The sequence below is a fragment of the Pleurodeles waltl genome, chromosome 3_1 (assembly GCF_031143425.1).
Source record: "Pleurodeles waltl isolate 20211129_DDA chromosome 3_1, aPleWal1.hap1.20221129, whole genome shotgun sequence".
In the NCBI taxonomy this organism is placed as follows: domain Eukaryota; kingdom Metazoa; phylum Chordata; class Amphibia; order Caudata; family Salamandridae; genus Pleurodeles; species Pleurodeles waltl.
In genome coordinates, this window is record NC_090440.1 from 967,189,892 (window position 1) to 967,216,717 (window position 26,826).

The following is a 26,826-nucleotide window of genomic DNA, read 5'->3' on the forward strand; positions in this document are numbered from 1 at the left end:
CATTACAAAAACAAAAAATGAAACGTTTTTGTTTAATTTTTTCAGAGCAGAGCATTTTTTCAGAGAAAATGTTTACAGTGACATTCACAACAGGGAAGGGGAAGGTGTCCCATGGGGACCCCTTCCCTTTTGTGAATGAGTTAGCACCCATTTGAAATGGGTGCAAACTGCGATTGGTTTGCGACCGCAAAACAATCCTAGATTGCACTGCGAGTCGCAAATCCATTTTGCGATTCGGTAACCAGGTTACCGAATCGCAAAACTGGGTTTGTGCATTGCGAAGTGCATTTTGCATGTCGCTAACAGCGAAATTTGCTGTTTGTGATGTGCAAAAAGCTATCTACATGTGGCCCCTAGGGTTTAAGGATCTTTGTCTGGTGGTGGCAGGCTGGTTGTGACCAGCCAGCAACCATGCCAGTGTTAGTTAGCTTTACAGGGGTCACATTTTGCAAAAAATCCAATACTGGTACAATTTTAGATTTATCATTCTGAGTTGATTTTTACCAAACAACCCAGGGTTCAGAGTAGCCATCATGAAACTGTGAAACTCGTATTGACCAGTGTCCAGCATATGCATTTAAAATGGCTGCCATGCCAGAGGGTGACTTACCTATGGTGAATGCTGTGTATAGTGGACAGGGCACACAGGCTGTGTGCCATGTCGAGTTTGCATTTTAGGATTGCACCAGGACACTCTGCCATACTCATGGTGGCGGTCGGACCGCCGCCAATGCGGCAGTCAGGACTTCACATTACGACTGTAGTGAAAGCGTCACAGTCGGAGTAGCAGCGCTACCCTGGGGATTACGACCCCCGTATCCGCCAGCTTTTGCATGGTGGTTCCACCGCTATGCAAAGGCTTCCAGAGTCAGGGTGCCTGGTTCCCCATGGGGGCCCCTGCACTGCCCAAGCACTTGGCATGAGCAGTGAAGGGGCCCCCATGGGCAGCTCCGTCACGATTTTCACTGCCTGATGTACAGGCAATGAAAAATGCAACAGATGCTGCAGTGGACAGTGGACACCACCGCATGGACAAGGAAAAATGACTAGACTTAATGGAGGCGTAAAAAGCTCATGATTTTAAATATAAATTCAGATTTAATAGGGTAATCAGGAGAGATTTAACTTTACTCATCAAGGAGATGAGGGAGATAATTTCCAAAAGGTCCAACTCCCTCAGATCATCCTTCTGTGGCATGTTTCCCATCCTTAATACAGGACCATCAGCATCAGTACTAAGAGTGGCAGCAGAAAAATGTATATAAATATAATTCTCCTTCTTTAAGACGTAGTCTCTAAGCTTGCCTCAATTCTCATTGGATGCCTCAGTCAAACGCGGGTAATCTGCTGGTATAATCAAGATGTGGTCTATGCTATAAATTTGTTTTGAAGGGTTGCTACTTTTTATAATTTTATTACCAAAGAAATCAGCACTGACGTCTTTAACCATTTTGTGATAGACTTTCATGGCTCTCTTATACCTTTTTGTTTATCAAAGGCATGATATAGCTGCCCTCAGGTGTATCCAAGCACTTTACATTGCTTTTTTCAGGAGTCAGTTTTTCATCGAACCAAGAGAGCAAGGGCCTCTTTTTCCACTTACCAGAGCGCACAGGTATACAGGCATCCAGTGCTGAGGCTAACCAAACCTTCATCTTCAACACAGCTGCCTCAATGTTAGAGTCAAATTGAGGAATGTTAGCCTGAATATGGTTGCCAAATTCCTTAATGTCGAGTTTGTGCCACAGCCTTTTGGTAACAGGCTACAGCAAAACCTGAGGCACTACGGTTGTTCATAGCAATTGGGACCATAAAGTGATCTGACTACACCACTAGGAGAGGGGTGGATACTTGGAGCTAGGTACGTTGGAAAAGATGGGGTTCAGTAGATGCCCGCAGCATGCTTGTGGCCTGCCATTAATTAAATCAGTTTAATAGCTTCCAATCATTGGTAAGATCATGTGCACAGCTGGCATCAATCTGCTCAAAGTTCAAGTTAATGTTGTCTATATTGTTAAAGTTAGTCTCTTTCTACATGTTAGACTTTTCATCCTTGGCGTGGTCTCCCTTAACTTTTTGCCTCTGTTCCCCAGGTTGTTGATGTGTGCTGGACTCTGATTTTACTGTTTTTGTTACTCTGGGCACTTTACCACTACTAACCAGTGCTAAAGTGCAAGTGCTCCTGTTTAAAATGTGTACGTAATTGGTTCTCCATGATTGGCATATTTGTTTTACTGTTAAGTCCCTAGTAAAGTGCACTAGAGGTGCCCAGGGCCTGTAAATCAAATGTTACTAGTGGGCCTGCAGCACTGGCTGTGCCACCCACACAAGTAACCCTGTAATCATGTCTCAGGCGGTGTTGCGGCCGTGCGACGGGTGCAGTAGCACCCATCGCGCTTTTCACTGTCTGCTATGCAGACAGTGAAAAGCTGGCCGGGGCCCTGTTAGGGGGCCCCTGGACACCCCTTACCGCCAGCCTCTTCCTGGCGGTGCAAACCACCAGAAACAGGCTGGCGGTAGGGGTGTCATAATCCCCAGGGCAGCGCTGCTTGCAGCGCTGCCCTGGCGGATTATCACCGCCGGGGCTAAAACGGTGGGAAACCGCTGGTCATAATAAGGGCCTCCGTACCGCCAGCCTGTTGGCGGTACGGACGCTACATTACCGTAATGACCCCCATAGTAATTTGGTTTATATGTCCTGACAGTGAAATACTGCCAATTTCGTTTTTCACTGTTGCAAGGCCTGTCTCTCTCATAGGATAATATGGGGGCTACCTTTAAATATGATTAAAGTGTAGATTCCCCTAGAGAGTAGATGGACATGTGGAGTTTGGGGTCCCTGAACTCACAATTAAAAAATACATCTTTTAGTAAAGTTGATTTTAGGATTGTGCGTTTGAAAATGCCACTTTTAGAAAGTGAGCATTTTCTTGCTTAAACCATTCTGTGACTCTGCCTTGTTTGTGGATTCCCTGTCTGGGTCAGTTTGACAGTTGGGTTGTTTTTCACCTCGCACTAGACAGTGACATAAAGGGGGCTGGGGTGTAACCTGCATTTCCTGATTAGCCATCTCTGCTAGGAGGGAGGGGTGGAGTGGTCACTCTCATCTGAAAGGACTGTGCCTGCCTCTGACAATGCTGGCTCCAACCCCCTGCTGTGTGTCTGAGGCCTTGCCTGGGCAAGGCAGGATTTCACAAGTAGGTGTGAGTCCCCTTTGAAGAAAGGTGACTTCAAAGACTAAAATGGGTATAAGAAGGGCACCCAAATCTACAGACTTTAGAAACACTTCTGGAACCAAGAGGAACCTCTGCCTGGAGAAGAGCTGATAGCTGAGTAAGAAGTGCTGCCCTGCCTGTGACTGTGCTTTGTGGAGCTTTCCTGTAGTGCTGCTTCTGCCAGAGTAAGAGAGCAAAGACTGGACTTTGTCTGCCTTCCATCTTGTGAAGAAATCTCCAAGGGCTTGATTTAGAGCTTGCCTCCTGTTGTTTGAAGTCTCAGGGACAGCAAAGACTTCTCTCTGCCAGCACCTGGAGTCTCTGGAGAGACTCCTGCTCTGACAAGTGGTGCCCTATTCCGTCCCTGGGCCCTTGAAAGGAAAGCTGGTGGAAATCCAAGGAAATCGACTTCGGACGACTATGGACCGACGCCGCTGCTGAATCTGGTAACGCCGCCTGCACCCGACGCCGTGACCTTCGCTGGAACGCGATGCTCTTCGCAGCCCCGACGCCGCAGCAGCCCCACTAAAGTCCGCGACTCCATGGAAGTCGCCGCACCACGTCGTGACTGACGCCGCTTGAAGTGCACGGATTCAACGTTTCGCACAGACGCCGCAATCCCCGACTTCGCGCATCGGCTTGTTTTCACTCTTCACCAAAGGTACTGTACTTGGGGGTCTACACGACTCCGTGTCCGGCGCCACTGGTGTCGGCTTGTTGGGAACATCTCATCGAAGCATTTTTGTTTCTAAGCGCTATTTTTGAGTTTAATCTCTAAAAATTCATAACTTGACTTTTGTATGTCGAATTTTTGTCGTTTTGGTCTTGTTTTGTTTAGATAAATATTTCCTATTTTTCTAAACCGGTGTTGTGTCATTTTGTAGTGTTTTCATTAAGTTACTGTGTGTGTTGGTACAAATACTTTACACCTAGTGCTCTGAAGTTAAGCCTACTGCTCTGCCAAGCTACCAAGGGGGTAAGCAGGGGTTAGCTGAGGGTGATTCTCTTTTACCCTGACTAGAGTGAGGGTCCTTGCTTGAACAGGGGGTAACCTGACTGTCAACCAAAGACCCCATTTCTAACACTACACAAGAAGAGAGATTCAGCTACTAGAGCCTCCTTAAAATATCCAGGGCACTACAGAACTCAGACCTCATCTATGTGAACAGTTACATCCCCTTTCACCAAATACCCAGACACCTCTTCTCCGCAGGACTCTCACTCGCACACATCCCACACATACACAAAACCAAATCAGGGGGACAGGTGATCTCTTACATCACTCCTAAAGAGTGAAACAGCTTACCACTGCACATCAGAGCCACCTCTACTCTTCTTGAAATCTGCAAGAAACTTTTCAATTGAGCAACTTAGCATAGGGAGACCTGGGCACATACACTTGCACTGTGCCGGGATACCCTCCCCGGTGATAGTGTGCTTTACAAATACACATAATATATGGATTGCTGTGGGTCTATAAAATAGAACTAAATCAACATACACATGGATGTATTAACTGTGAATTTCTTCTGACAATACAAGCAATTAGTAGATGGAGTTTCTGATATCGAAACAGAATCTAACAAGTGTTGTTAAGCTTCACTCACTGCGCTCATACTGTAAGTCGACAAATCTGATTAGCTGTGCCCGTTAAAGTACTCAGTTCTAGCTCATTGGTGCGATTACTAACGGAGCTTGTACACCATCCCAAAGGAATAGTACACTTACACATCGACAGTGTCATGATCCCTCGGCTGGAATTACTGCCTCCTAAGTGAGGGCAGAAGCCTGCATTTCAAAGCTCTAAAAGCATGTGGTCAATAAAGTAATATCACGCATTTGTGTGTTTGTATATGGTTTACCCCTTATTTGCACTAGCACAGTTGAGTCTTAGTGCTTTAGTGCTGGGGCAACAAGGGAAGATACACCCCAGCAGTACCGACCTCTCGCTGGACTAGCAGGGAGTGCAGCAAGCCAGTGTAGGGGATGTAAGTAGGGTCCCTGCTGTGGCACACAAATGGATTTTCAGGTCATTGCTCAAATAGACGTACTGGTGAGACAGGGCTGTATGTTAGCGGTCTTGGTACTGGAGTAACAATTGTTACATATCAGTGTTGGATTACTACAAAATGTGCTGCAGATAGGCATTAAGGTGTTTCATTACTCTGTAATGGAGGGATCACTGGTTCCGGTTGGAAATGTGCTGTGTGCGTGTATACGCATACACAAGAACAGCATAGCTCACAACAGGTAGCACCTTGTAATTATAGGGGACATTAGAAGATTCCTTCTAAAGGCCCGGCCTAGGAAAACAAAGGTATTCGCTGCACCCTGTGGCCCGCAGGCCCAACTCCATGTCCGCACTATTAACCACTGGTGATCCCATCCTACTGGCGTCACGGGTAAGGTGGAGTTCTGGCACCCTCAGGGGTGAGTGTCACCACCAAGGACAAATGTCACATTCCACAGCCTCTGTCAGCAGCCAGTGATGGCCAACTACGCAAGCCACGCCAACCCTCCAAACCGGTCAGACTCTCCCCTGCCACCTCTCCAGGGCCTATAAAATAGAAAGGAGAGGATGCAAAGCACAGAGCTGAAGCAAGGAAACTTGGAGTGACCAGGAGTAATCTTCCTGCAAAGATTTTCACAGACAGAAAGAAGACGAATAGATTATACGGTAACAAACAATACCAATACTAATCATTGAGAGAGCCGTCACGGGGAAACAATTATGTTATCTGATGGAATATGTTAATATCACTTTTAGGTATCTGACAGAATGTGTTGTATGATGAGATGTATTAGATGATGCATTATCTGTTGGGATAGGTTATCTGATGATTTATTTTTAATTTTATTTGCGCGCAGATTGAAAATGTTTACAACGTCAACACAGGTTTAAAGGGTCTGCACTAATGTGATGCATTAGCTGAGCTGTAATAATATGTGGTGTATTATCTCGCGTGTTATGTGTTGCTGCTTATTAACTTGTACTTTATCTGAAGAGAGATATTTGGGATGTGTTAACTTATCAGCCCTACTTTCTGACTGCATATACTAAGCACTCTTGTGTTCTGTGTATCTTTAGCTTCTGCTCTGGTGTGGACAGAGTGCTTTTACGGTTAAGTGGCACATTGTGGTGTCTTGGTGAGTCACTTGTGATGAGACCCTTTCAAGTAGCATTATGGCGTGTTAACTACAGCAGCACGAGCTGTAGAAGGGCCAGCAGTGCTACATAAGCAGGTTTAATCTACAAAGAGGAAGTCATCTATTTTCGCCTCAAAAGGTGTGCCTCTGTCTATTCACTGTAAAAATAACAGAAAGTTTGAGATACCCCGCCCAAAACTGGAGTGTAACTGGCCCCGGCCCGCAGTTCCTGCTCTACATGACATGGGAGTCATGGGACTGTGGTAGCAGACATTGACGTCCTGAAACATAAACAATGAGGAATATTTAAAATACTGGTGTTTGCTAAGAAAGTTTGGTTTTCCGAGGCATAATATATCTTGGAAACAGGCATCAGTCTTCACCCTGAAGCCTTCTCTATAGTCCTCTCTCAATACATAATCATTTATCAGCCCTAGCCTTACAGCTGTGCTGTCGTCCAGAATCCAGAGATATCCCTGGACCCCTAAACTGGTGCTATGCTCAGCTTCAAACCTTTCCATTTAAAGCTTATTTGTCGTCTGCATCTCATTGGCTTCATGGTGAGCACAAGAATATGTCCTTTGATCAAGTGTTTTGTTCCACACACAGAGTGCCACTGGGTTCCAGAACCTCAGGCCTGGTTCACAAACATCTTTAATCCCATGCCAGATAGGTACTAGTAAGAACAGGTTCAGCCATTTGCCTGACAGCAACGCAGCCAATCAACTTTGGCTGCTGAGTGATCATAGAAGGGGACTGGCGGCCACCGTCATGGGCACTAATTCTCTGGTCTGCTGTCCCATTTTTGGAATATTACTATCTCCCTCGCATCCTGTTACTTATTGTGAGAGTAACTATGTGAGAGAAACATCAGTAAATTTAAATCTGACGTACTATCCAGCTCCATGTTTAGTGTGGATTTGTATCGCTCTTTGTGCTATTTCATTATTCTTGCTGCCAGAGTTGGCAGGTCTCGAGGGATACGAGAAATTGTAATGCTTACAGGTCTCAACATCCTCTCGTCTGCCCTTAGTCAGCATCTTCCAGACACCTTAAACCTGCAGTTAACTAGCTGCTTTAAGAGAGAGGTAGACGAGCGTACTTGCCCTAGTGCATACAAGGCAGAGGCCCACACTACTGGTGGCCCCTTTGTTCACATCAGCTCTGTAAGGGGGGTTACTAGCCCCATCAGAATTATGAGATCCACGGTGAAAGCAGCTGAAACCTCTGGGTGAAAACCCTGGGAAAATTGAGGATTTAACAGGGAAATCTGAGGAGAAATTATGAATATCTTCGAAACTACTGATTTCTATGGGTGATTTTCCCCACCCCCAGATTTACTGATACAACAAGCATTGGTAAACCATGGCCATTTTCTGGGTCAGTCATAATGAGGGCCTCCGCTTTACTTACCATACCCTGTATGTTAATACAGCAAACGCACTATGTATACCCTTGGGTATTTGCTACAAGAGCAATACATTGGTCCAGAGTTTATAATCTCTGTAAAGTGCGCATGTTGTACGATTTGTACAGTACCCTACAGAATTTGATAAATGTCTGTGAAGAATATATATGTGTATTACAACACAGCATGCAAAACATCTGTGAGTGTGTCTATAGTGTTTACTTTTCGAATGGGTATGCACCAGGTGTCTACTCCCCATGAGGTGAGAGCACACAAACCATACAACGTACATACACCATAGGGATGTAAACATACTGTACTTCAATACACAAACAATGCTGTTCAAGCACCTCAGGTGGAATAAACCAATGCTGCGTAGTTATTGAAAAATAGGATTTGCTTGGCACACACCTGAAGTGAACAGTGTCTTTTGAGTCTAGCGCATTGTGGTCCATGTGACAAGTGCCATGACCACGGTGACTGGTTCTTGCACGGATGCTCTCACAGGAGCTGCTGGGACAAAGAAAGGATTTGTGCGGTTCCACAGAGAAGGGAGTTTGTTTGCCAGTGGGGTATTTTCATGAACGCTGAGTTTTTATAAAAGGGTTTTTGTGAGCGGGAGTTACTGACATAAGTTCAGTTGGTGAAGTGGGGTGCTCTACTCTTAGCTCTTCAGAGGCCAACGTTCTTATACGTTTCTGTGAGTAAACTGCTGTTATAAAATAGATCTAAGACGTATGGAATCCTACAGTGTGTCTAAGGATGGGTGTGCTATGTGAGGACATGTACCCTTTAGGCTGTGAGTCATAGAGGATCTCCTTCAAGCTATGGACATGCAGAATTTCTTATAAGTTCCCATGAGCAGGCCACTCTTTTACCACTATGCCTAAAGAACGGGTGACCCTACAATGTGTCCTAGGGATGGATGCACCATGTAAAGGTCTTTAGCTCTGTAGGGAGATGGTTGAGAAGATCTGATCTGATCAATGCCCCAGACAGCCACAAGTTCTTATATGGGAAGGTTCCAGAGGCAGACCTAATTTGAATTTATAACCCTGAAGGGCATGCGGTCCTACAATTGGTCCTAGGGATGGAGATGCTGTACTCCTGAAGGATGTGCAAAGCCAAGGATCTAACTCAGCTCTTCAAATCGAGACATTCTTATTAGTTCCAGTAAGCAGGCAGGTCTATGTGCATGAAATCCCAAAATGTGTTATTGATGCAGATGCATCTATGAGGGTCGCTACCCCAGTGCGTAGCTGGCTACACAGGATCTAACAGCTAACTTTGTCTTCTAGAGGCTTCAGCAATACCACAGATTGGAAGATGAAGGCTTGGTTGGGTCTTACCCTCGCTGTCAGCATTTTCTGCACAGGTGAGGATTTAAAACCCGTTGAATTTTCACTTTCTCCCCTCTGATTTTCTTTTCTATCCATCTACATCAGAAAGAGAGGACAACAACGCTCCTTTCCTTGGTACCCTTGAGTTTTTCTCAGTGGGAGGAAGTTCATTAGGAGGGGCATTTTGCTGCCGTCCTACAACTTCCTTTCATTCTTAACCTCCGTTTCTGCGCATGTATAATATTTCATTAAAAGAACTGAACTCTCGGCACTCCCAGAGACCGGTAACTGTGTTGTTTGTTCTCTTATGGATTGTTGCACGTTGAAGAAGGGTTTCGATGTGGATAAGGAGCCTGAGTGATTTCACTAACGTGTACCTTTTCTGTATCTCTGTCTTTCCCTGCAGCCTCGGCCCAGGCCTCATCATGTGCTACAGATGAGTATTTTAATAATACCACGAACACCTGCTCGTGCAACCTGACCATGTACACTTCTGCAGGTAAGAGAAGTGACCCCTCCCATCTCACACGTGCACCTCTAATAAGTTCCCTTATTAACAGCTTTACATAGGGCCAATATGAGGCGAACCTACAACCGCATGCACACATAGGGCGTTTATCACGAGATGGACCTTCAGGAAAGCAACACTGAGAGTCAAAGGGGCACAAATGTACGGGAGGTTTACACACTTTCTTTCCATGCCTGATACTAAAATTCTATTAACTCCTTGCAAATGTCATGAAATATATATATTTTTTATTTTTTTAGTTGTGGGATGAAAAGGTGTGCATAAATAGTTTCTTCGAGAGAAACAACAGCTTGACTTGTTGCATTTATTTTTAGCTAAATCGTTGCTTGAACAAAAATTAGCTAAAAAGTCATTATGTAGATTATTTTCACTAAGTACTTCAGCAAAAAATCAATCATCAAACTTCTTTGTGGCAAATTATTTTGCTGAAAAAACATTTTTTTTTGTTGTAAAAACTCAAAATTCTGCAATTTCATCAAATGGTTAATGTACACATTTCAATTATAATAGCATAATAGTTATTACTTCTATATGGGCAGAGATGTTGTTACTTAGATACATATTTTGCTTAAATATATGTCTACAAAAAGAGAATTTGCATGTTTCTTCTCCCTAAACCATTCTTGGGATTGTCAAAACACTGTACAAAATTTGTGAAGTTTGCCCAGATTTTCAGAAAATCCGCAGGTACGTCTCGCTATGTTTATACACCACTCAGCAGCACTCGATGTATGGAAATTACTCACAATTATATTCCCGTGCAGGTTGCATCCTAGTTAATACCCCTTGTTGCCACGCTCCCCCATACCATCACAGAGGGTTATCTAGGTCTTAGCTGTTAACTCAACCTCCTGTGCTTGGTCTTCTGCAAACTGGCATTAACCCGGCATACTCGTGAGCTAACCTGAAGGCCCTCCCACGATCCAGGCAGCACTATTTGAATACAGTCTTTGGAGATGGCACTTTTAGGTGGAACGTGTGGTGAGCATTCAATTGCATGACAGGTTAGCATGCCCTCTTTTGAAGATGGTTGTTTTTTAAATGTATTTATTTATAAACTGTGTAGAAGAAAACAACAAAACAGATTTATGGCACTGGACTTCTTGAGAACATAAAGAGAAAATAAATATAAGAAAATACAAATACTGATTAACAGGACACATCGTGAAAATGAGTCATCATGGAGTAAACTCTCCGAAATTAAGGAACTGACAATATTTTTAGCAAGACATAACTACACCTTTCCATACCTTTCTAATTCTCACCTGTTTCCTGCTTGCCCCTATGTTGAACTCTCCTGTTTGTCTCCCTCTACAGGTTCTCCTCCACCCCCCACCGTGCAGTGCCTGTCAGGCCTGATGAGGGTGAAAGTGAGCAAGTGCCAACTTGAGAGCAGCAAGTATGACTCGGCCAACCTGCACCTTTTGGACTCAAGCTGCAAAGGTGTTCGAGTGGTTGAAGGCACTGCCCTGGTGGTTGTATCCACCAACACCTCCTCACACGACTGTGGGAACAAACTGTCGGTGAGAGCTGCTTCTGTACAGTCACCCCATATATGCACAACGGTTTCTGCACAATGGGCCATTAATGGGCGGTAGGGAAGTGAGCACCCAAAATAAAAAATAAAATAAAAAAAAACTGAAAAACAGGCAGTCATGAAAGATTTTCATGGCATATTCATGACAGGCTTTCCCGGTCACACACAATGAGCCCTAAGCTCCAGTGGTGTGATCGGAAAACTTTTTTCTACCGTCTACTAGCCTGAAAGCACTGCTAAATGGGGTCTATACCCCATATGGGAACATCCCTTCATTAAAAAAACCCGTTCCGATCTTGCCAATCACAATCAGCAAAAGTGGTCAGATCCGGGCGTGTGTGTGTTGCCTTGATGAAATAGGCAAACTTTATTATCTTGCAAAGTTCTGAAATTGTGAATGTGTCTTAATTATGCCGCAAGTGAATTCACCCTGAATTTGTATAAAAACTGTGGTGTGTATAATCCTAGTTAAAACGGAGCACTTAATTTCAATCCCTGCACCTTGCTGCCTCTTCAACAACCTCTTAGTTAATATGCAACATGTCATCTGATGAAAGAGACCACCATATCTTGTGTGTCTAACAGGGTTTGAGCATCTTCTGCTGGCAGGGACCCCATCTCCTAGCCTCATGGACTAACCATCCTTGTGATCTTCATGCATCACCCGACCAGTTGTCTGCACCATCTTCTTACGACGCTTGATGTGTGCCACCCTGATCTGGTATTATGTGCTTTTTACCTGAATGTGTGCTGTCATCTCCTAATGTCAATTTTTTCACTTGCAGGTCAACAACACACATGTTTTTTATTCCAATAATCTCACCATCCCAGCAAAGGTGTCCCCATCGGGGTTAATTGCCAGAAACAACTTTACTTATACCTTTTCCTGCTCATATCCTCTCAACATACCTGTCTCCCTCGCAACTACACTAAACGTAACAATGGGGTGAGTATGATTGTGAGAGGGTGAGTACCTAATAGTTGTGATGGGGTGAACACTAAAAGAATGGGATGGGCTAACCACACAAGTGTGATGGAATGAACACGTAATGAGTGGGATGGGCTTATCACACTGTGAGTGTGATGGGGCTAGCATCGGATGAGCGGAGTGGGTTTATCACAATGTGAGTGGGATGGAGGGGGCATGTGATGAGTGGGATGGGTTTATCACAATCTGCATGTGATGGGGCGAGCATGTGATTGGTAGGACGGGCTGATCACACCATGAGTGGAATGAGCTGAACATACAAAGAGTGTGATGAGATGAGCATGTAATGAGTGGGATCGGATGATTACAAGAGTGTAACGGGGCGAGCATGTAGTATTTTGGATGTTGTGCCTGCAACATGAGTGTAATGGAGTAAGTAAGCCCTTTATATATATGTGGCTTTGGCCTTTTAACAGGCTACGTAGATGTGCCCCAATGTAGGGCAATTTGGCACTGACATTTTCACAGACCAGCCACTGCAAAACTACATTTGCATCAGTGGACACTGGCTGCTGGGTGCACACAGTGTGGATTTCATATCTTCATCCGTCAGTTACTGCACATATTTCTGCTCTGGTGAGTTAGTGGAGATGTCAGTGCAAAACTGCACTGCTACACTGCAATCTAGTTCCGGGTGAAGGCTTCCATCTGAAGACTTCGGGGTGGGGATATTGGATCCAATAAGGCATTTGTGTGAAAACTAGCTATAGAGGATCTTATTGGCAATTCAAACAAAACAAAAACAAGTATGTTTTTTGTTTAACTCTTTAATAATAAATGTTTACTTTTACTCTAATTTTCCTTCTCGGTCCAGTCTTAAATATTGGGTCTTTCTTGTTCTTGCCATATTTCTGCTCCATTGCCCTCTATAGCACCACAACGGAAGAACACATGCAATTGTTTGAAATGCATTGCAGCATAACATTTTAATGAATAATCATTTATAGGCAGGTAACTACACACTAGCTCCATGTTTTTGCAGGTCAGTGGAATTCATGTGTTGTTTCTTATTTGATAGAAAATGGCTCATTAATACTACATTCAGGTAGAAGCACGACTTTCCCACTGAGAACTAGCAAAAGTAGGTCAGAAGTGTCCAGCCTTGTTCTATGGCTGATATAGTGAAGATAGTGATGTGACATCATTTTACATGCAAGAGATCTATAAGAGAATTATTTATCCTGCAATGTGGCCTGGTCGGGCCCTCCTGCTTTAGAACTGATTATTGACACGTGAACGGTTATATCCCTGGTTTTATATTTACAGTCCATGTCCCTTCTCCCCTAAGCACCGTGATGAATATTCGCAGAGTCCAGTACAACCGGTTCTGGATCTAGCTAGTGCCTCTCATAAGGAAGTCTGGGATCCATTGACCTTCTAGAGTGAACATATCAGTTGATTTCACTTTAACTGCCAGTCAATGTCTTTTGGTTTTTACTGGTGATTTATTTTAACCAATCCCTTTGTTTTCACCACTAGGACATTAAATAGCCCAGTGTTCCATGTTCCATGTAGTACAAGTGGATCCAGTGGAAACCATTTTAACTGGACAGTTGTAATCCCCACCACGGCCAAAAGGACCCAGCTCTTTAGAAACCGCCCCTGAAGGAGAAAATATTTTATTCTGTCGTGCTCTGTCTGTCAGAGAAGGAGAAGGGTGTGTACATCGTAAATCCAGGGGAGTTGGATCTATGCCACATTTTCAGGAGAGGCACTTATTATGTCAATGATTTCCAGTTCGATTATTTGCATATAAATTATCTTGTGTGGATATCACAATAACCTTCTTCGAATCAAGCATTTGTGGACCTGCCTTGGACACCTCTTGTAAAGTAGCTGTGAGGGTTTGTATACTGTCGTTTCTTGGCTGCATTAGCTGGTGTCTGAACGCAAGAACCTGAGGGAAAAGATGTCTGTGACACACGGGCAGGAGCAGTGACAACTCACCGTTGTTTTTTTTTCTATTTCAGTGTGACAGATATCACACTCCCTGGAGGGGTTGGTGCAGTGACGGTTCTCATGATCGCCTACACGGATTCCACCTTCACCGTCCCTTACACCGATGCAACTATGGATATCAATGTTCAAGACCCCCTGTATGTATCTGTGTGGATTCCAGACCTCGATGCAACAACATTCTCAGTTTTGGTGACGCGCCTGTACGCCACAGGGACCAATGACCCCAACGCCACCCCGTCCTACAACATTATCAATAACAAGTGAGTACTGGAAGAGAGCCACATGAGAGCTTATCAGGGGCCTGGTGTCGAGTAGCTGGCCGTCACCTGTGCTAAGTAGGATCCCCAAGTATAGGCACTGACCTCAGGGAAAATGTGAGCAGGTCTCATTCAAAGGTGTCCATTCCAAGGAGAGCTTGAGCAAAATGGAGGGTGGGCGGGGGTAACTGAAGCCACAGTTCAAGAGAGCATACCTGTTACTCAAACAAAAACTAAAGAATGTGGAAATCTAATTATGAAGCTACACGCGCTTGAACTGCTACAGTTTACGTTCCAAACGCATCATTCATATCCGGGATGACAAATTAAGTGAAAGGCAAATGTGTATGGAAGTTTAAAAAATGACTAGGTGTATGAGGTTTGTGGTCACGATTTGCTTTATATTAGTGCTTCGACGTGGCTTCCAACAGCATGAGCGTTGTACATATGCCTAGTCACACACAGAAATGTGGAAATCACTTTGTAGGCTTCAGTTTTACTCTTGGTAAATATATGCATATTTCTACATACATAAAAAACAAATTGGGGTTAGAAATGAACTCACTGAGACTTGTAACATTTCTAATGAAAGGGAGGGTACTTATACATATGCGTTTTTTTAGAGGTATTGACTTTGTGGTAATAAAGGACCTCTGTTTCGGATTAATAACATCCAGTGTAGGGTCACCTTAAAAGTGTACGAAATCCTGGGATAGCATGTATTTATTGCATATACAGTTTTCTTGGTAGAGCACAAGGTTAACAGTTAACACCAAGATGTTATTAACAATAGTGGTTAGATATTATTAATTAACAGTGGTTACACCTCGTCCGCCCTCGGGCTTGGGCAGCGTCCAATCGTTAAAAATAGTGCATGGGTGCTTTCCATTCACCCACTCTTGAATTGTACCCCGAATGTGAGGAAAGTATTCTACACTAGCAGTTTCTGCACTGTCTGGTGAAACGCTCGCCTTTCATGCACTCTATGGTGATGTGGACTACCCCCCAGCGTTTTTGCGACATGCCTATCCAATGCTGTTCCTGCGGTTTAAAACGATGGCCCATATTTATACTTTTTGACGCTAAACTGCGCTAACGCAGTTTAGCGTCAAAAAATTTAGCGCCGTCTAACGCCATTCTGAAGCGCCATGCGGGCGCCGTATTTATGGAATGGCGTTAGCCGGCGCTAGCAGACCGGCGCTGCCTGGTGTGCGTGGAAAAAAACCACGTAGACCAGGCAGCGCCGGCGTAGGGGGAAAATGGCGTTAGGGCGTCTTAAAATGGGGCAAGTCAGGTTGAGGCAAAAAAATCGCCTCAACCCGATTTGCGCCATTTTTTTCGACGCCCAGACGCCATTTAAATGACTCCTGTCTTAGTAAAGACAGGAGTCATGCCCCCTTGCCCAATGGCCATGCCCAGGGGACTTATGTCCCCTGGGCATGGTCATTGGGCATAGTGGCATGTAGGGGGGCACAAATAAGGCCCCCATATGCCACCAAAAAAAATTACAAAAAATAAAAAATTATACTTACCTGAACTTACCTGAATGTCCCTGGGATGGGTCCCTCCATCCTTGGGTGTCCTCCTGGGGTGGGCAAGGGTGGCAGGGGGGTCCCTGGGGGCATGGGAGGGCACCTGTGGGCTCATTTTGAGCCCACAGGCCCCTTAACGCCTACCCTGACCCAGGCGTTAAAAAGTGGCGCAAATGCGGGGTTTTTTGACCCGACCACTCCCGGGCGTGATTTTTGCCCGGGAGTATAAATACGACGCATTTGCGTCGCCGTCATTTTTTTAGACGGGAACGCCTTCCTTGCATCTCATTAACGCAAGGAAGGCGTTCACGCAAAAAAATGACGCTATTTGCCCATACTTTGGCGCTAGACGCGTCTAACGCCAAAGTATAAATATGGCGTTAGTTTTGCGCCGAATTTGCGTCGAAAAAAACGACGCTAATTCGGCGCAAACGGAGTATAAATACGGGCCGATGTGTCTCACTTATTTTCCGTGCAGTGTGAGGTAAGGTATCCCCCTCACCGTGTGAGGAGGAAGGATCTCCCTCGCTGTACCTGCAGTGCGAGGTTGAAAATCTTCCTCAGTGTTCTGGTAGTTCGAGGTGAATTGTCTCTGTAGTGCGAGGTGAAGTAACTTATCCTCGCTGTCGCTGCAGTGAGAGTACTATGTAGTGTAACACAGGCCCAAGCCCTTGCTTCCGGTTTTCCCGGTTACCCTTTGCCCCGAGCAAGCCACACTGACTGGGCACCGGCCGGGCTGCGCAGAGTCTGTGGATGGGCTGTAGTAGGATGGAGTCAGGACACACGGATCAGAGTAGGGTCTGTATTGAGTCTTTGGATGGGTCCCCGGCTAACTGTCTCTTTTGTCTCCTCTGCAGGTGCCCCAGTGCTGAACTGGGTGACTTACTAACCATCGTGGTGAACGGTAACAACACCGAGGCGCGATTTAAGATTCAGGCGTTCCAGATCACAGGAATGGTCAACCTCTACCTCCATGCTGAGGTAGAGATCTGCACGACCAACCCCTGTAACCAGGTAAGCACACGTGACTCTTAGGCCTGAGCTGCTCTGTGCCCCTCGCTCCGTGTGCATAGGTTCTGCTCTCGCACTGGCCAAGAGCAGAAGCTCGCTGAATGCGCCCTGGGGAAGGGGACAGGGCGAGGGTGGGAAAAATGATCAACTGAAAGAGCGCGGTTGAGAACATCCAACATTTCGAGGTTGGGGATTGGTATAGTCAGTGCGCGGAATCAAGGAAGCCTTAAAGGAGGACTCCAGAGTGGGTGCGCTGCTGTTCAGACCTAAGGGCACTTAACTCACAGCCATACAACCCTCTTTCTTCAACACTTCCACTTCCCCTTTGTTTCTGGGCGCAGCTCTTCTTATATCCCTGGGCACAATCGAGCAGGAAACTACCTCAGGTATTATGAAAACACCCGCTCACCCAGCAACCACCTTCTGTTAAGTGTGCAAGCCCTCACAGGAGTACTGCTGCACATACAGCACTTCCTGACCAACCTCATCACTCCTACCCGGCTGTAGCATTTATTCTCTAAAACACTGACAGATTGGTGCATTATTTTCTCTGTTGATAACCGATTGATAGTCTCACTGTCCTCCACTGATATCTGATTCATAAGTTTGTGCTGCCCTCCACTGATGCCCTGATGGCTGATTGATAGCCATGCGTTCTCCTCTGATAGTGTTTTTGTGCTCTCTTCTATTGAAAGCAGGTCGACAGCTGTGTGCTGTTCCTCTTCCTTGGGTGATTGACAGGCATCTGCTTTTCTCATCTGATGCACGATGATTAATTGATAGCCACGTGCTGGGTCCCATTGATGGCTGACTGATATGTATTTGTTGCTCATTATTAATGCTTTGATCATTGTTGGATAGCTGTGTGTTGCCCTCTCTTGATGGCTGATGGTAAGCCTGTGTTGGGCTTCACTGATGGATTGAGGCTTGTATGATGGGCCTGCCTGTACTGGCCTGGGTGATGCATGTGCAGCTGACTGATAACAGTGTTCTACCCCTAGCTCGTAATTTATTGATAACCAAAAGCTCTCCTCCATGGATGACAGATTGATAGATTTGTGCTGTTGTCCATTATTGGTTGATTGATAAGCATCCACTGTCCTGCACTGATCAGTATTTGACAGCCGTGTACTAACGTGTGCTCCTCCCCTAATGTAATGGCGGTGGATAAATGGCTGTGATTGATGGCTTATTGGCAAGCTTGGTTTGTCTCCCATTGATGTAGTAAATGTAAATGGCAGGCATGTGTTGTCCTCCTTTCGAGCCTTGGTGTCTAATACTGGCGGTGGATTAATATCTATGAGCTGCCCTCCATTGATGACTGGTGGATAGATGTATGCTATTCTCCTTTGACCGCTGATTGATAGGCAGGTGTAGCCTTTCGTTAATGAATGATTGACATACTTGTGTGGTCCTCATTGATGGGTTGAAGGAGAATTCATATGCATTTGTTGCCCTCTATTGATGCGTTGGTGGCTGATTTATATCCGTCTAACCTCTGTTGGTGGTTGATTGCTAGCACTCTATTCCACTGGTCACTGATCGATTGTTCTGTATTTTTCTCCATCCGAGAGATTGCTGCTGTTTAACATTTTCTTTTGCTTTACAGACCTGTGGCAGTGTCAGCACTAGAATCGGCAAGAATGAAGCCCTTTTGTCTGGTGGACCTTTTGTGGCATGTGGGTACCATTATTTTCCTAGCTTTCATGTTTGCACTGCTTGAATTACAGCTGTAACAGAAGCTGTCTAAACCGCCCTACGTTTTTGATTGGCTTCTGTTGGTTTAAACTACAAACACTAAATAATAATATAATTAACTTAATTATCTGCTATAATGAATGATGTATGTTATGTAAACACTTAATGTATCCCTGGGCACAGCAGTGGTGCAGGGTCTTTAAGGGACACAACCAGTGCCATGTTAGCTTCCCTCCTGCACTGGAATATGATGGTGTTTGCTCATGGAGAATCCATACATCTGTTGGAAACTCACCTGCATGGCGATTTTGGAGAAGGTAGTAACACGACTTCCGCCTAAAAATGGAAAGGTCCGACCCACAATTCCCTGTATTCTCTAGCCTCTGTTTCAGCGCAGTGGAAGAAAGGGTTCGTGATGGGGACCCACCAATGGCTACACAACGGGGAAGACTTATGCTGTAGACATGATGCCAAGAGAATTGGCATCAGATCCTCCATCCAGTTGAGGATGGATGGCTAGCTACTATTTCCTGTGTTGTTCTTTCTGTGTATGACAGCTTTGTAAATCAATGTGGTCTTGCACAGAAAAGTCTCAGGTTGTCCTTGATATGACAGGAGAAAACTCCTATATTACATGGATATTTTAAATGTAGATACTGACAAAGTACCAAAGCTATGGGAGGTATATTTCCAGCTAACCACATTTGTGACAGCAGTCCCACAATACTTCCGTGGCCTGCTGGGCCTGCTGGTGGGGACTTTCCCATGTCATTTGGAGCTCTTTAGAGGAAAAACAGGTATCTTCATGCTGGGAATTTCAAAATATCTTAGATGATTTACAAAAGGTATGACAGAGCAATATCATCCCACTGATTTGCAGTCCATTTGCTACGCGTAATATCATTGTCTTAGTTTGCTGTTGTACCAAAGCCATTGTTGACATGGAAACTAACAGTTGCATGTCATTAAATTCAGAAGGGCAAGGCATCACATCACAAAAACCTTTGCTCCCTGATGACTTCAAGCTGCACCAAATGGTCTTTGGCCTCCAACAATGGCCTATTGTATGTTTTATTTTAATTTCCTCAATTAAATTTCTGCACTTCTATAAGATGATTACTTTTTATTGAAAAAAGGCCAAAACGACAAGCTACTCGAAGAAAGTACCAAATTCTAAAATCTAAATTTCTGCTACAGTTTCTCTAGTCAGATAGGTTCAAACTCAGGTGCTGCAAAGCAGCCTCGAGTTTGTACGCAGAAGGAGAGTGGTTGAAACTCTAGAGTGAGTTGAGGGTAGCCAGGGGAGTAGCGGTTAATCTGGGATTGCTAGTAGTGTTAGTGCTGTGCTAGTAGCTAGACAATTCACCGGCATGGGGTCACCGTCCTAATTACACTGTATGGGAGTTAAGGGATGAAAAAAAAGTAAATTAAGTGAACATCGGATTTCTTTCTCTGCTGCTATGTTTGCTTCAAGTTCCTAGTCAGATACACGTGGATCAGGAAGTCATGCTGTTGGATGTTGTGGATCCAGAAATGAATCAAAGGTCTTATGGGAAGGGTTTCTCACAGCCTAGCCAGTGCTTTTTGAGGAGTCTTCTCACAATTGAGAGGTTGTGTTGTGCCTAACCATCAGCTTTAAGGAGCAGTCAAGGCCACATGGGTTCCTATCAGAGAAACAACAGATATCCATGTGTTATATAATCAATGTAGTGAACTAGAAGTCTGTCATAAACTAGTTTCCATGAATGTTAGACAATGGAGATGAGGGAATGTCATTCACAGTGTACCCCCGCACCTCCTTCTGGTTGGTATGTATTGCATTGCTATTGCCATCCTGGTTAATAAATTAACCAGGGCTCTGATAACAGTAGATGTGAGAAGTTCCAAAGCCTGATGGTTCACTACTGCGTTTCTTTAAAATACTCGTCAGAAATGCTAATTAGGAAGGTCACAAATTTAAAAAGTAAATCCATTAAAAAAATATGTGCAGCAGCAAGACCTTTCCCTCTGGAGTGAGAAGAAAGACGCGACAGGCGATAACATGGCTGAGTATCTGCCTTTGTGTTTGAGTGACTGTGGGGAAACATAACGGGATCCCAAAAATTTAACAGTGCATTGGAGGAAACTACTTTGTAGTTTAGCACATCCCGTAGAACCACAAAGCAGCTTATCTGTGTGGTATTGTACAGTTAGGACCCTTGTGAATCAGGAGACCAAATCTGGCACCATCCTATGAGGCTATGCAGGTCCCATACTCGGCCCTGTAGCCGAAAGTTCACACTATTTAGTGGGTGAAGAACAGGTTATAAAGTGGACGGAACATGACTAGCATGGTGTTAACATCTGTCCACCTCTTTACCACCCCAGGATGCCTCTTAGCCAGGGTAAGCATAGGTTTCACTGTTAATACAATAGCCTGGTTGCGCTTCATTTCTCTGTGCATAGATAAGACACGACAGGTGGCACGACCTGTTGTGTACTCAGAAAATAATAATGAGAGACTGGAGAGAGATGCAGAAAAAAACTGGTGACAGAAAAGGAAAAAAATCTTAAATTGGAACACAGGGAGAGAGATAGGGGAATGGAAGGAGAGGTGCAGATATAGTGAGAACCAGTGATTTGGAGATAAGAGATAAATACAGAACAGGCAGGGAGGAATAAAGAGTGAAAGAGAGCGAGTCTAACAAGTTAGAATACTAGAAGTAGAGTGATCAAGAGAAAGGATGAGGAAGACAGAGAAAAGAGAGCATGAGAGAGTGTGTAAGAGGGAGAGAAAGAAGCGTGAGAAGGAGCGAGTGATAGAAAGAAGGAAGGAGTGAATGAGACTTAGCAAGAGAAAGGAGAACATGAGATGGGGAGATAGTGAGTGATGGCAAGAGTTAGAGAAAAAGAGAGGATGAAAGAGGGAGAAATAAGTGAAAAAAGAGGACACGAAGGAGAGCAAGTGGGAAAGACATGGATAAGAGTAATTGTTTTGATTAGACAGAAATTTAGAGAGGTTTTGCTGTGAAGGTGCCAGGGAATGAGTGGATAGGAAGAAGGATTAGAACAACAAGGGCTTAGATACATTGGCTCGTGAAGTGGGGAGAGGAAAAACAAGAAAGAGGGGAGAAACTAAATAGACAGGGCTGTAAGGACAAATTAGAGACTAGGGGCCTGATTTAGATGTTGTCAGAGGGAAATACTCCGGCACAAATGTGACGGATATCCCGTACGCCGTATTACGATCTCATTATATTCTATGGGGATTGTAATACAGTGGACGGGATATCTGTCCCGTTTGTGATGAAGTATTTCCTCCACCAACATTCAAATCAGGCCATAAGGGCCTGATTTAGAGTTTGGCAGACAGGTTACTCTGTTACAAACGCGAACAATATCCCCTCCACCATATTATGATCTTTGTAGGCTATAATGAGATCGTAATATGGCGGACACGATATCCGTCACATTTGTGAGGAAGTAACCCCCTCTGCCAGCTTCTAAATCAGGTCCTAAGTGTGCCTTTTAGAGCTGGACCGGAAAGAGGCATCTGCCTATCTGCGTAAAAACTACGACTGTAACATAATTACCGTTGTCAATAGCGCTGATTTAGGGTGGGTCTTCCAAAGCCATTTCCACCATTTTTTCCTGCTTTGGTCTGTCCTGCAAAGCCTGGTGGTCCCAGACTAGAAAATATATTCCCCACAAGCTGGCAGAAAAGTCATAATACAAGAGAAACATTCCCTTTTTAAAAACAAACGATCTTTCGAAGTTGAGTTTTTTTCAAATGAAAAAAATGCCAGCTGGTTCATGCTGCCACCACGACATCACAGGCTGACGGGCATTGGCAGGCTTGTCTGAAAGTGATGAACAGACAGGGACTCTAAACTGTGCGAGTCACTGGTCCGGCAGCGGCTGAGCCTCGCTATCACTCTGCCATTCACTTGTCGTTTGAACCACACAATTATTTTAATAAGGGTCTGAGTGTCTGAAGACGCAGAAAGTGAGCACTGCACTTGGGGGGAAAAGCTAGACTTGAAGGTAGCGAGAGACACTATTTAGCTCACTGACTAGCTCTAAGCTTTTGATAACAGGCCTGGGTGAAATTGTGTGAATTATGTGGAATGCCGAGCAAGGATGCGAAATGAAGCAAAATTAGGCAAAATGTCAGCTGGTACATGTTGTTTCTCCCACATCATTAAGAGTTGGGGGAGCGGCAGTGTTTCCGATGGCCCCAGTCCGGTCTGACATGGGAAGCTGCCTCCCACCCACTGGGAAGAACAGTGTTGTAGGGGCTATCCTTTTCAGAGACACCCTTCTGACTTCATTCCTGACAGTCCGTTTTTTTATGCTCGGAACCAACATGCATACCAATGAAGTATTGGCAGGAAAACTTTGAACATATTCCTCGCGCTGGAATAAAGTCTTACTTTGTCAAGTATATCTCTTTAGTGATCCATTCTACCCCTCCCCCATCCTTAGGGTCAGGGCCATAGCTTAGTCTGTGAGATTTAGGGGGAGTAAATCTTACATTTCCCACCTAAAAAAAACAATGGATTGCAGGGTGGAGTGGTGAGATGACCAAGGTTTAGGATGGACTGTTTCCTTGAGGAACAGGATCAGTACTGATTTGCATTAGGTGGGCTGCTGTCTAGAGTAGCATAGTGGGCTAAAAACAGTAGTTTGGAATATAACCCTGAGAAATATCCGTTGGTTAGAGTATGTGCAAGCATTCACTTCATCACCTTTGGGTGTTTGATTGCCAGTAGTGGGCTTGGAAACTTGAGACTCACACAACTTTTCAAGCCCACTACTGCTAATGTTTGTGAATTCCCAAAAAGATGAACATTTCCACCTATTCAAGTAATACTTCTCTGGGTGCAGATTTACTACTTTTTTGGTAAACGGCCACTTCAATGCTTCAGCTTTTAAACAGTGAACTTCCCCAATGCTACACGAGAGATGAAGTCTGTTGAGGCCTATCTCAGAAATTAGAAATGTATAAAGAGGATTATCTCTTTCAAACACAAACATGACTGTAACAGAGGAAAATATATTTTGTTTGTTTTTGCAATAACGTATTTTCTGGGACAGACTATCCACTCACAGAGGTATTCAACATGGCATGGGTTTTAAGAGACGTGGTTCATGTTTTAACACTATGCATCGGGCTTCAAGATTTTCCATACTACACCAAACTTATCTTACACCATGTAGACCACACACAATGTTCCCCATGGTCCCTTCAACATGCCCCCGATTTCACTCACACAATGCCAAGCTTTTGCACATGCTCTGGGATTGCCCTATATTGACCTCTTGCTGGGCACAAATCTCTGCTGCCTTGTTGAAGTTTACAGACCAAAATCATCGGTAGTCATGAGAGTACTGTATATTAGGCTTGTTCCCTAGACCCAAAAGTGCAAGAGTATTATTGTGTTTTATCAATTTGGCTCTAATTCTACAGAAGTGCCTCTTAACAAGATGCTGGAAATCCCAGAGTGTACCCATGGTCTTTATCTGGTGGGAAGATGTGGAAAAATGGGGATTGGAGGAGAGAGGCATATTACGCCAGGACGAATACCGGGAATTACGGAAAAAACACATAGTGCTGGAATAATATGCCCTGTTGGAGTCCTTGAAAACCTTAGGTTCTGCAGGCACTTAAGTTGCCACATCCAACCCCCACTACAGATGGGTATTATTCAGAATAATGCATAATTACCAGTGTCCTACACAGGCATGCTCTATCTCTACAGCACCAAGATTCTGTTGGGATCCATTCCATACACAGTATCCAATGATGAACCTGGCTGCCTCCTCGCCTTTATTAATTACAATCTATTACCACAACTCTGACAGGTCTATGGTTTTGGACATGCTTGCTACTGGCAGTGGCGGGTTTCAGTTCAGGGAAGTGGGATAGGGTTAATTTATTTGGATAAGATGGTAGTTCGAATTTGTTGAACATCAATATTAACTGCTCCTGAGGATCTGCCACATGTTTTTTAAACATTTACACTAGTAGGCTTACACCTGCACATTCAAACTTCGCTCTCTTTGCTGTGGAACCTGCGATGGTTTATTGAAATGTACCGGTCGATGGCAGTGTATATCACTCAAAAATACAATAAAGTTGGTGTTAAAAATACTAGTGGCTTCAAAGTCTGCACCTGCAATAAGAGGACATGAATAAAATACACGCAAATGATATAATGTGCCAACTATGGTTTAAATGTTCAAGAAAGAAGAAAGGTTATGTATGTTTGACTCAATAAGAATATTGTGCATTTTTTTCTCGTAGATAACCCTGATGACTTCAATGGGGCTTCTAGCAGTAAGTGTGTCCTTTCATTTTCCAATTTCCATATTCTATATTGGTCTTAAAATGTAACTTTATAATTCAGTTAATTTTTTATTTGAGAGAACTGTATCAGTGAACATTTGTTCTTGTTTAGTTGAGTCGGTGCCTCAAACTGTCCAACATACTCCAAGAAGCTGAATTTCCTGCACATTGTGGAGCGCATCTGCAGGCCCAATGGCTGCCCCATACAAAGATAACTGACAAGTTAAAATTGCCAGTGATATGTAATGTTCTCCTCTGGCAGTTTTGTGCATTATCAATTACGTTTTGTGTCTTTAATTTGCATCAATGTGCTCGATCAATTAGTTTGTCATGGCTTCATTGGCAATTCTGGTATATGTGTTTTGATCACCGCTGGTCACTCTGTAAACTGTCAATAAGTTGTTGTGATGGTTATTGGTGAAGGGCACCTGGAATAATGATTAGATCGGAACACATAAGCGATGTGTCCAGAAGCTCCTAACGTTATTTGTGTGGTGAACAGACCATTGAGTCAAGCATCAAGAGATTTATTTGCCAGGCAAGGGGGAAGAGTTATCTCCAATACCTGTAGAGGAGTGACATGTCTTTGATTGAAAAGGAGTGGAGGTATATCTAGTAGAGGGAGAAAAGTGTGTATATTGTGTGTAGGGGGTCAAAAGTTTCAATGATAGGTGCAGGGCTAGGACTATGCATAACAGAGGTTGGGAAATGGATGCTTGTAACTGATGTTGGGAACGGTTATTGAAATAAACAGGTATGTGGATTTCCCCTGACCTGCATGTCATCAATTGGCCATTGATGCTTTAAAAGATGGCAGAGGACAGCTATACAGCCCCAAAATTCCGTAGTCCCATTTGTTCTACATCCTATATGGGCAATGATATTTAGACAACAATATCAATGAGTACTTTGTCAGCCTGAAATCCAGGCAGCTCTGTCTGTCTGTGTTCTGGTACTTTTAGGAAAGCCATCAAAGTAAAGGTAGGCTTCCACTACTGACCTCATGTCTGTCATGTCAATGAGTTGCCTTGTTTAATTAATTACCCTCTTGATGTTTGGGTTCTAGGCTTCTCCTGGATCTGGACAGTGAATTCACTGCTGCTCTCACTTCTGGGACTAAGACTCCTGTAACTCATCAACAATGTCTGCGCCTGATGGACCCTGAGCATGCTCAATGTAAAAGCTTAAAGAACACTGGCCAGCCAAAGATGTCCACTGCAGATGAGGATCCTGGTTCAACATCTGAAAACCCCCTGCTGGCTAACGAATGACCTCTTCCATTGGGTTGGCTCTCAAAACCTTTCCTTAGAAAATTGCAACTGGCATTTGCGATTTCCCATTAGCCACCTTTATATCACTCACCCACCTTGCTTTGAAAATCTCTCACTGACCTTTGATCTTCCTCCTTTGTAATCCTCTACTCTAGATTTGTTAGTAGCTTCTCTGTGGGACTCGTATTCATTAAAGGATCAGCACATGATGGATGGACTGCAGGAGCTTTTTTTAAGTGTGTGTCAATAAACAAGTGTGAGTGCGATGCTATAGGTCTGTTAGGAACTCAGTATTGGTGCATGGCCAGCTTTCAGCTTGTCATCCTTACAGGAGCATACAGAAGAGCACTTCCTTCCTTTCTGACTTCCTGGACTTCAGCAGTGAATCTAATTTATTGTATTTTATGTTTGCTTGGATTGTGGAGAATATGTATATATATTGCCTATCTAAAAAGCCTTTTCTTATTTTCATGCATAAATAATATTTACATCAGTTCTTAACGTGTCCCCTTTGATACCTTCTCGTCTTTGTCAGACACGTACAGGATGAGTCAATGGAAGAAATTACTAATCTTGCAGATGTTTTCTGGAAATATGTGTCATGTT

The 26,826-nt window shown here is 44.1% G+C and overlaps 1 protein-coding gene across 1 annotated transcript; it reads left to right on the top strand.

The window, feature by feature from the left end:
* Positions 1 to 5,742: 5,742 nt before the first annotated feature.
* On the top strand, positions 5,743 to 26,429 carry LOC138284833 (uromodulin-like). Its single transcript, XM_069224021.1, has 10 exons — positions 5,743 to 5,892; positions 9,069 to 9,145; positions 9,517 to 9,609; positions 10,957 to 11,162; positions 11,962 to 12,122; positions 14,135 to 14,383; positions 16,770 to 16,926; positions 18,533 to 18,602; positions 24,908 to 24,940; positions 26,016 to 26,429. The coding sequence occupies exons 2-10, from the start codon at positions 9,097 to 9,099 to the stop codon at positions 26,078 to 26,080; spliced, it is 1,083 nt and encodes a 360-aa protein (XP_069080122.1). The 5' UTR covers positions 5,743 to 5,892; positions 9,069 to 9,096; the 3' UTR covers positions 26,081 to 26,429.
* Positions 26,430 to 26,826: the final 397 nt, after the last annotated feature.

Excerpts from the sequence above, each read along its gene's own strand:
- LOC138284833 (XM_069224021.1), top strand. The coding sequence starts at position 9,097 with ATGAAGGCTTGGTTGGGTCTTACCCTCGCTGTCAGCATTTTCTGCACA. Across the intron at positions 9,610-10,956 it reads GACCATGTACACTTCTGCAG|GTTCTCCTCCACCCCCCACC; the intron begins GTAAGAGAAGTG and ends CTCCCTCTACAG. Across the intron at positions 11,163-11,961 it reads ACTGTGGGAACAAACTGTCG|GTCAACAACACACATGTTTT; the intron begins GTGAGAGCTGCT and ends TTTCACTTGCAG.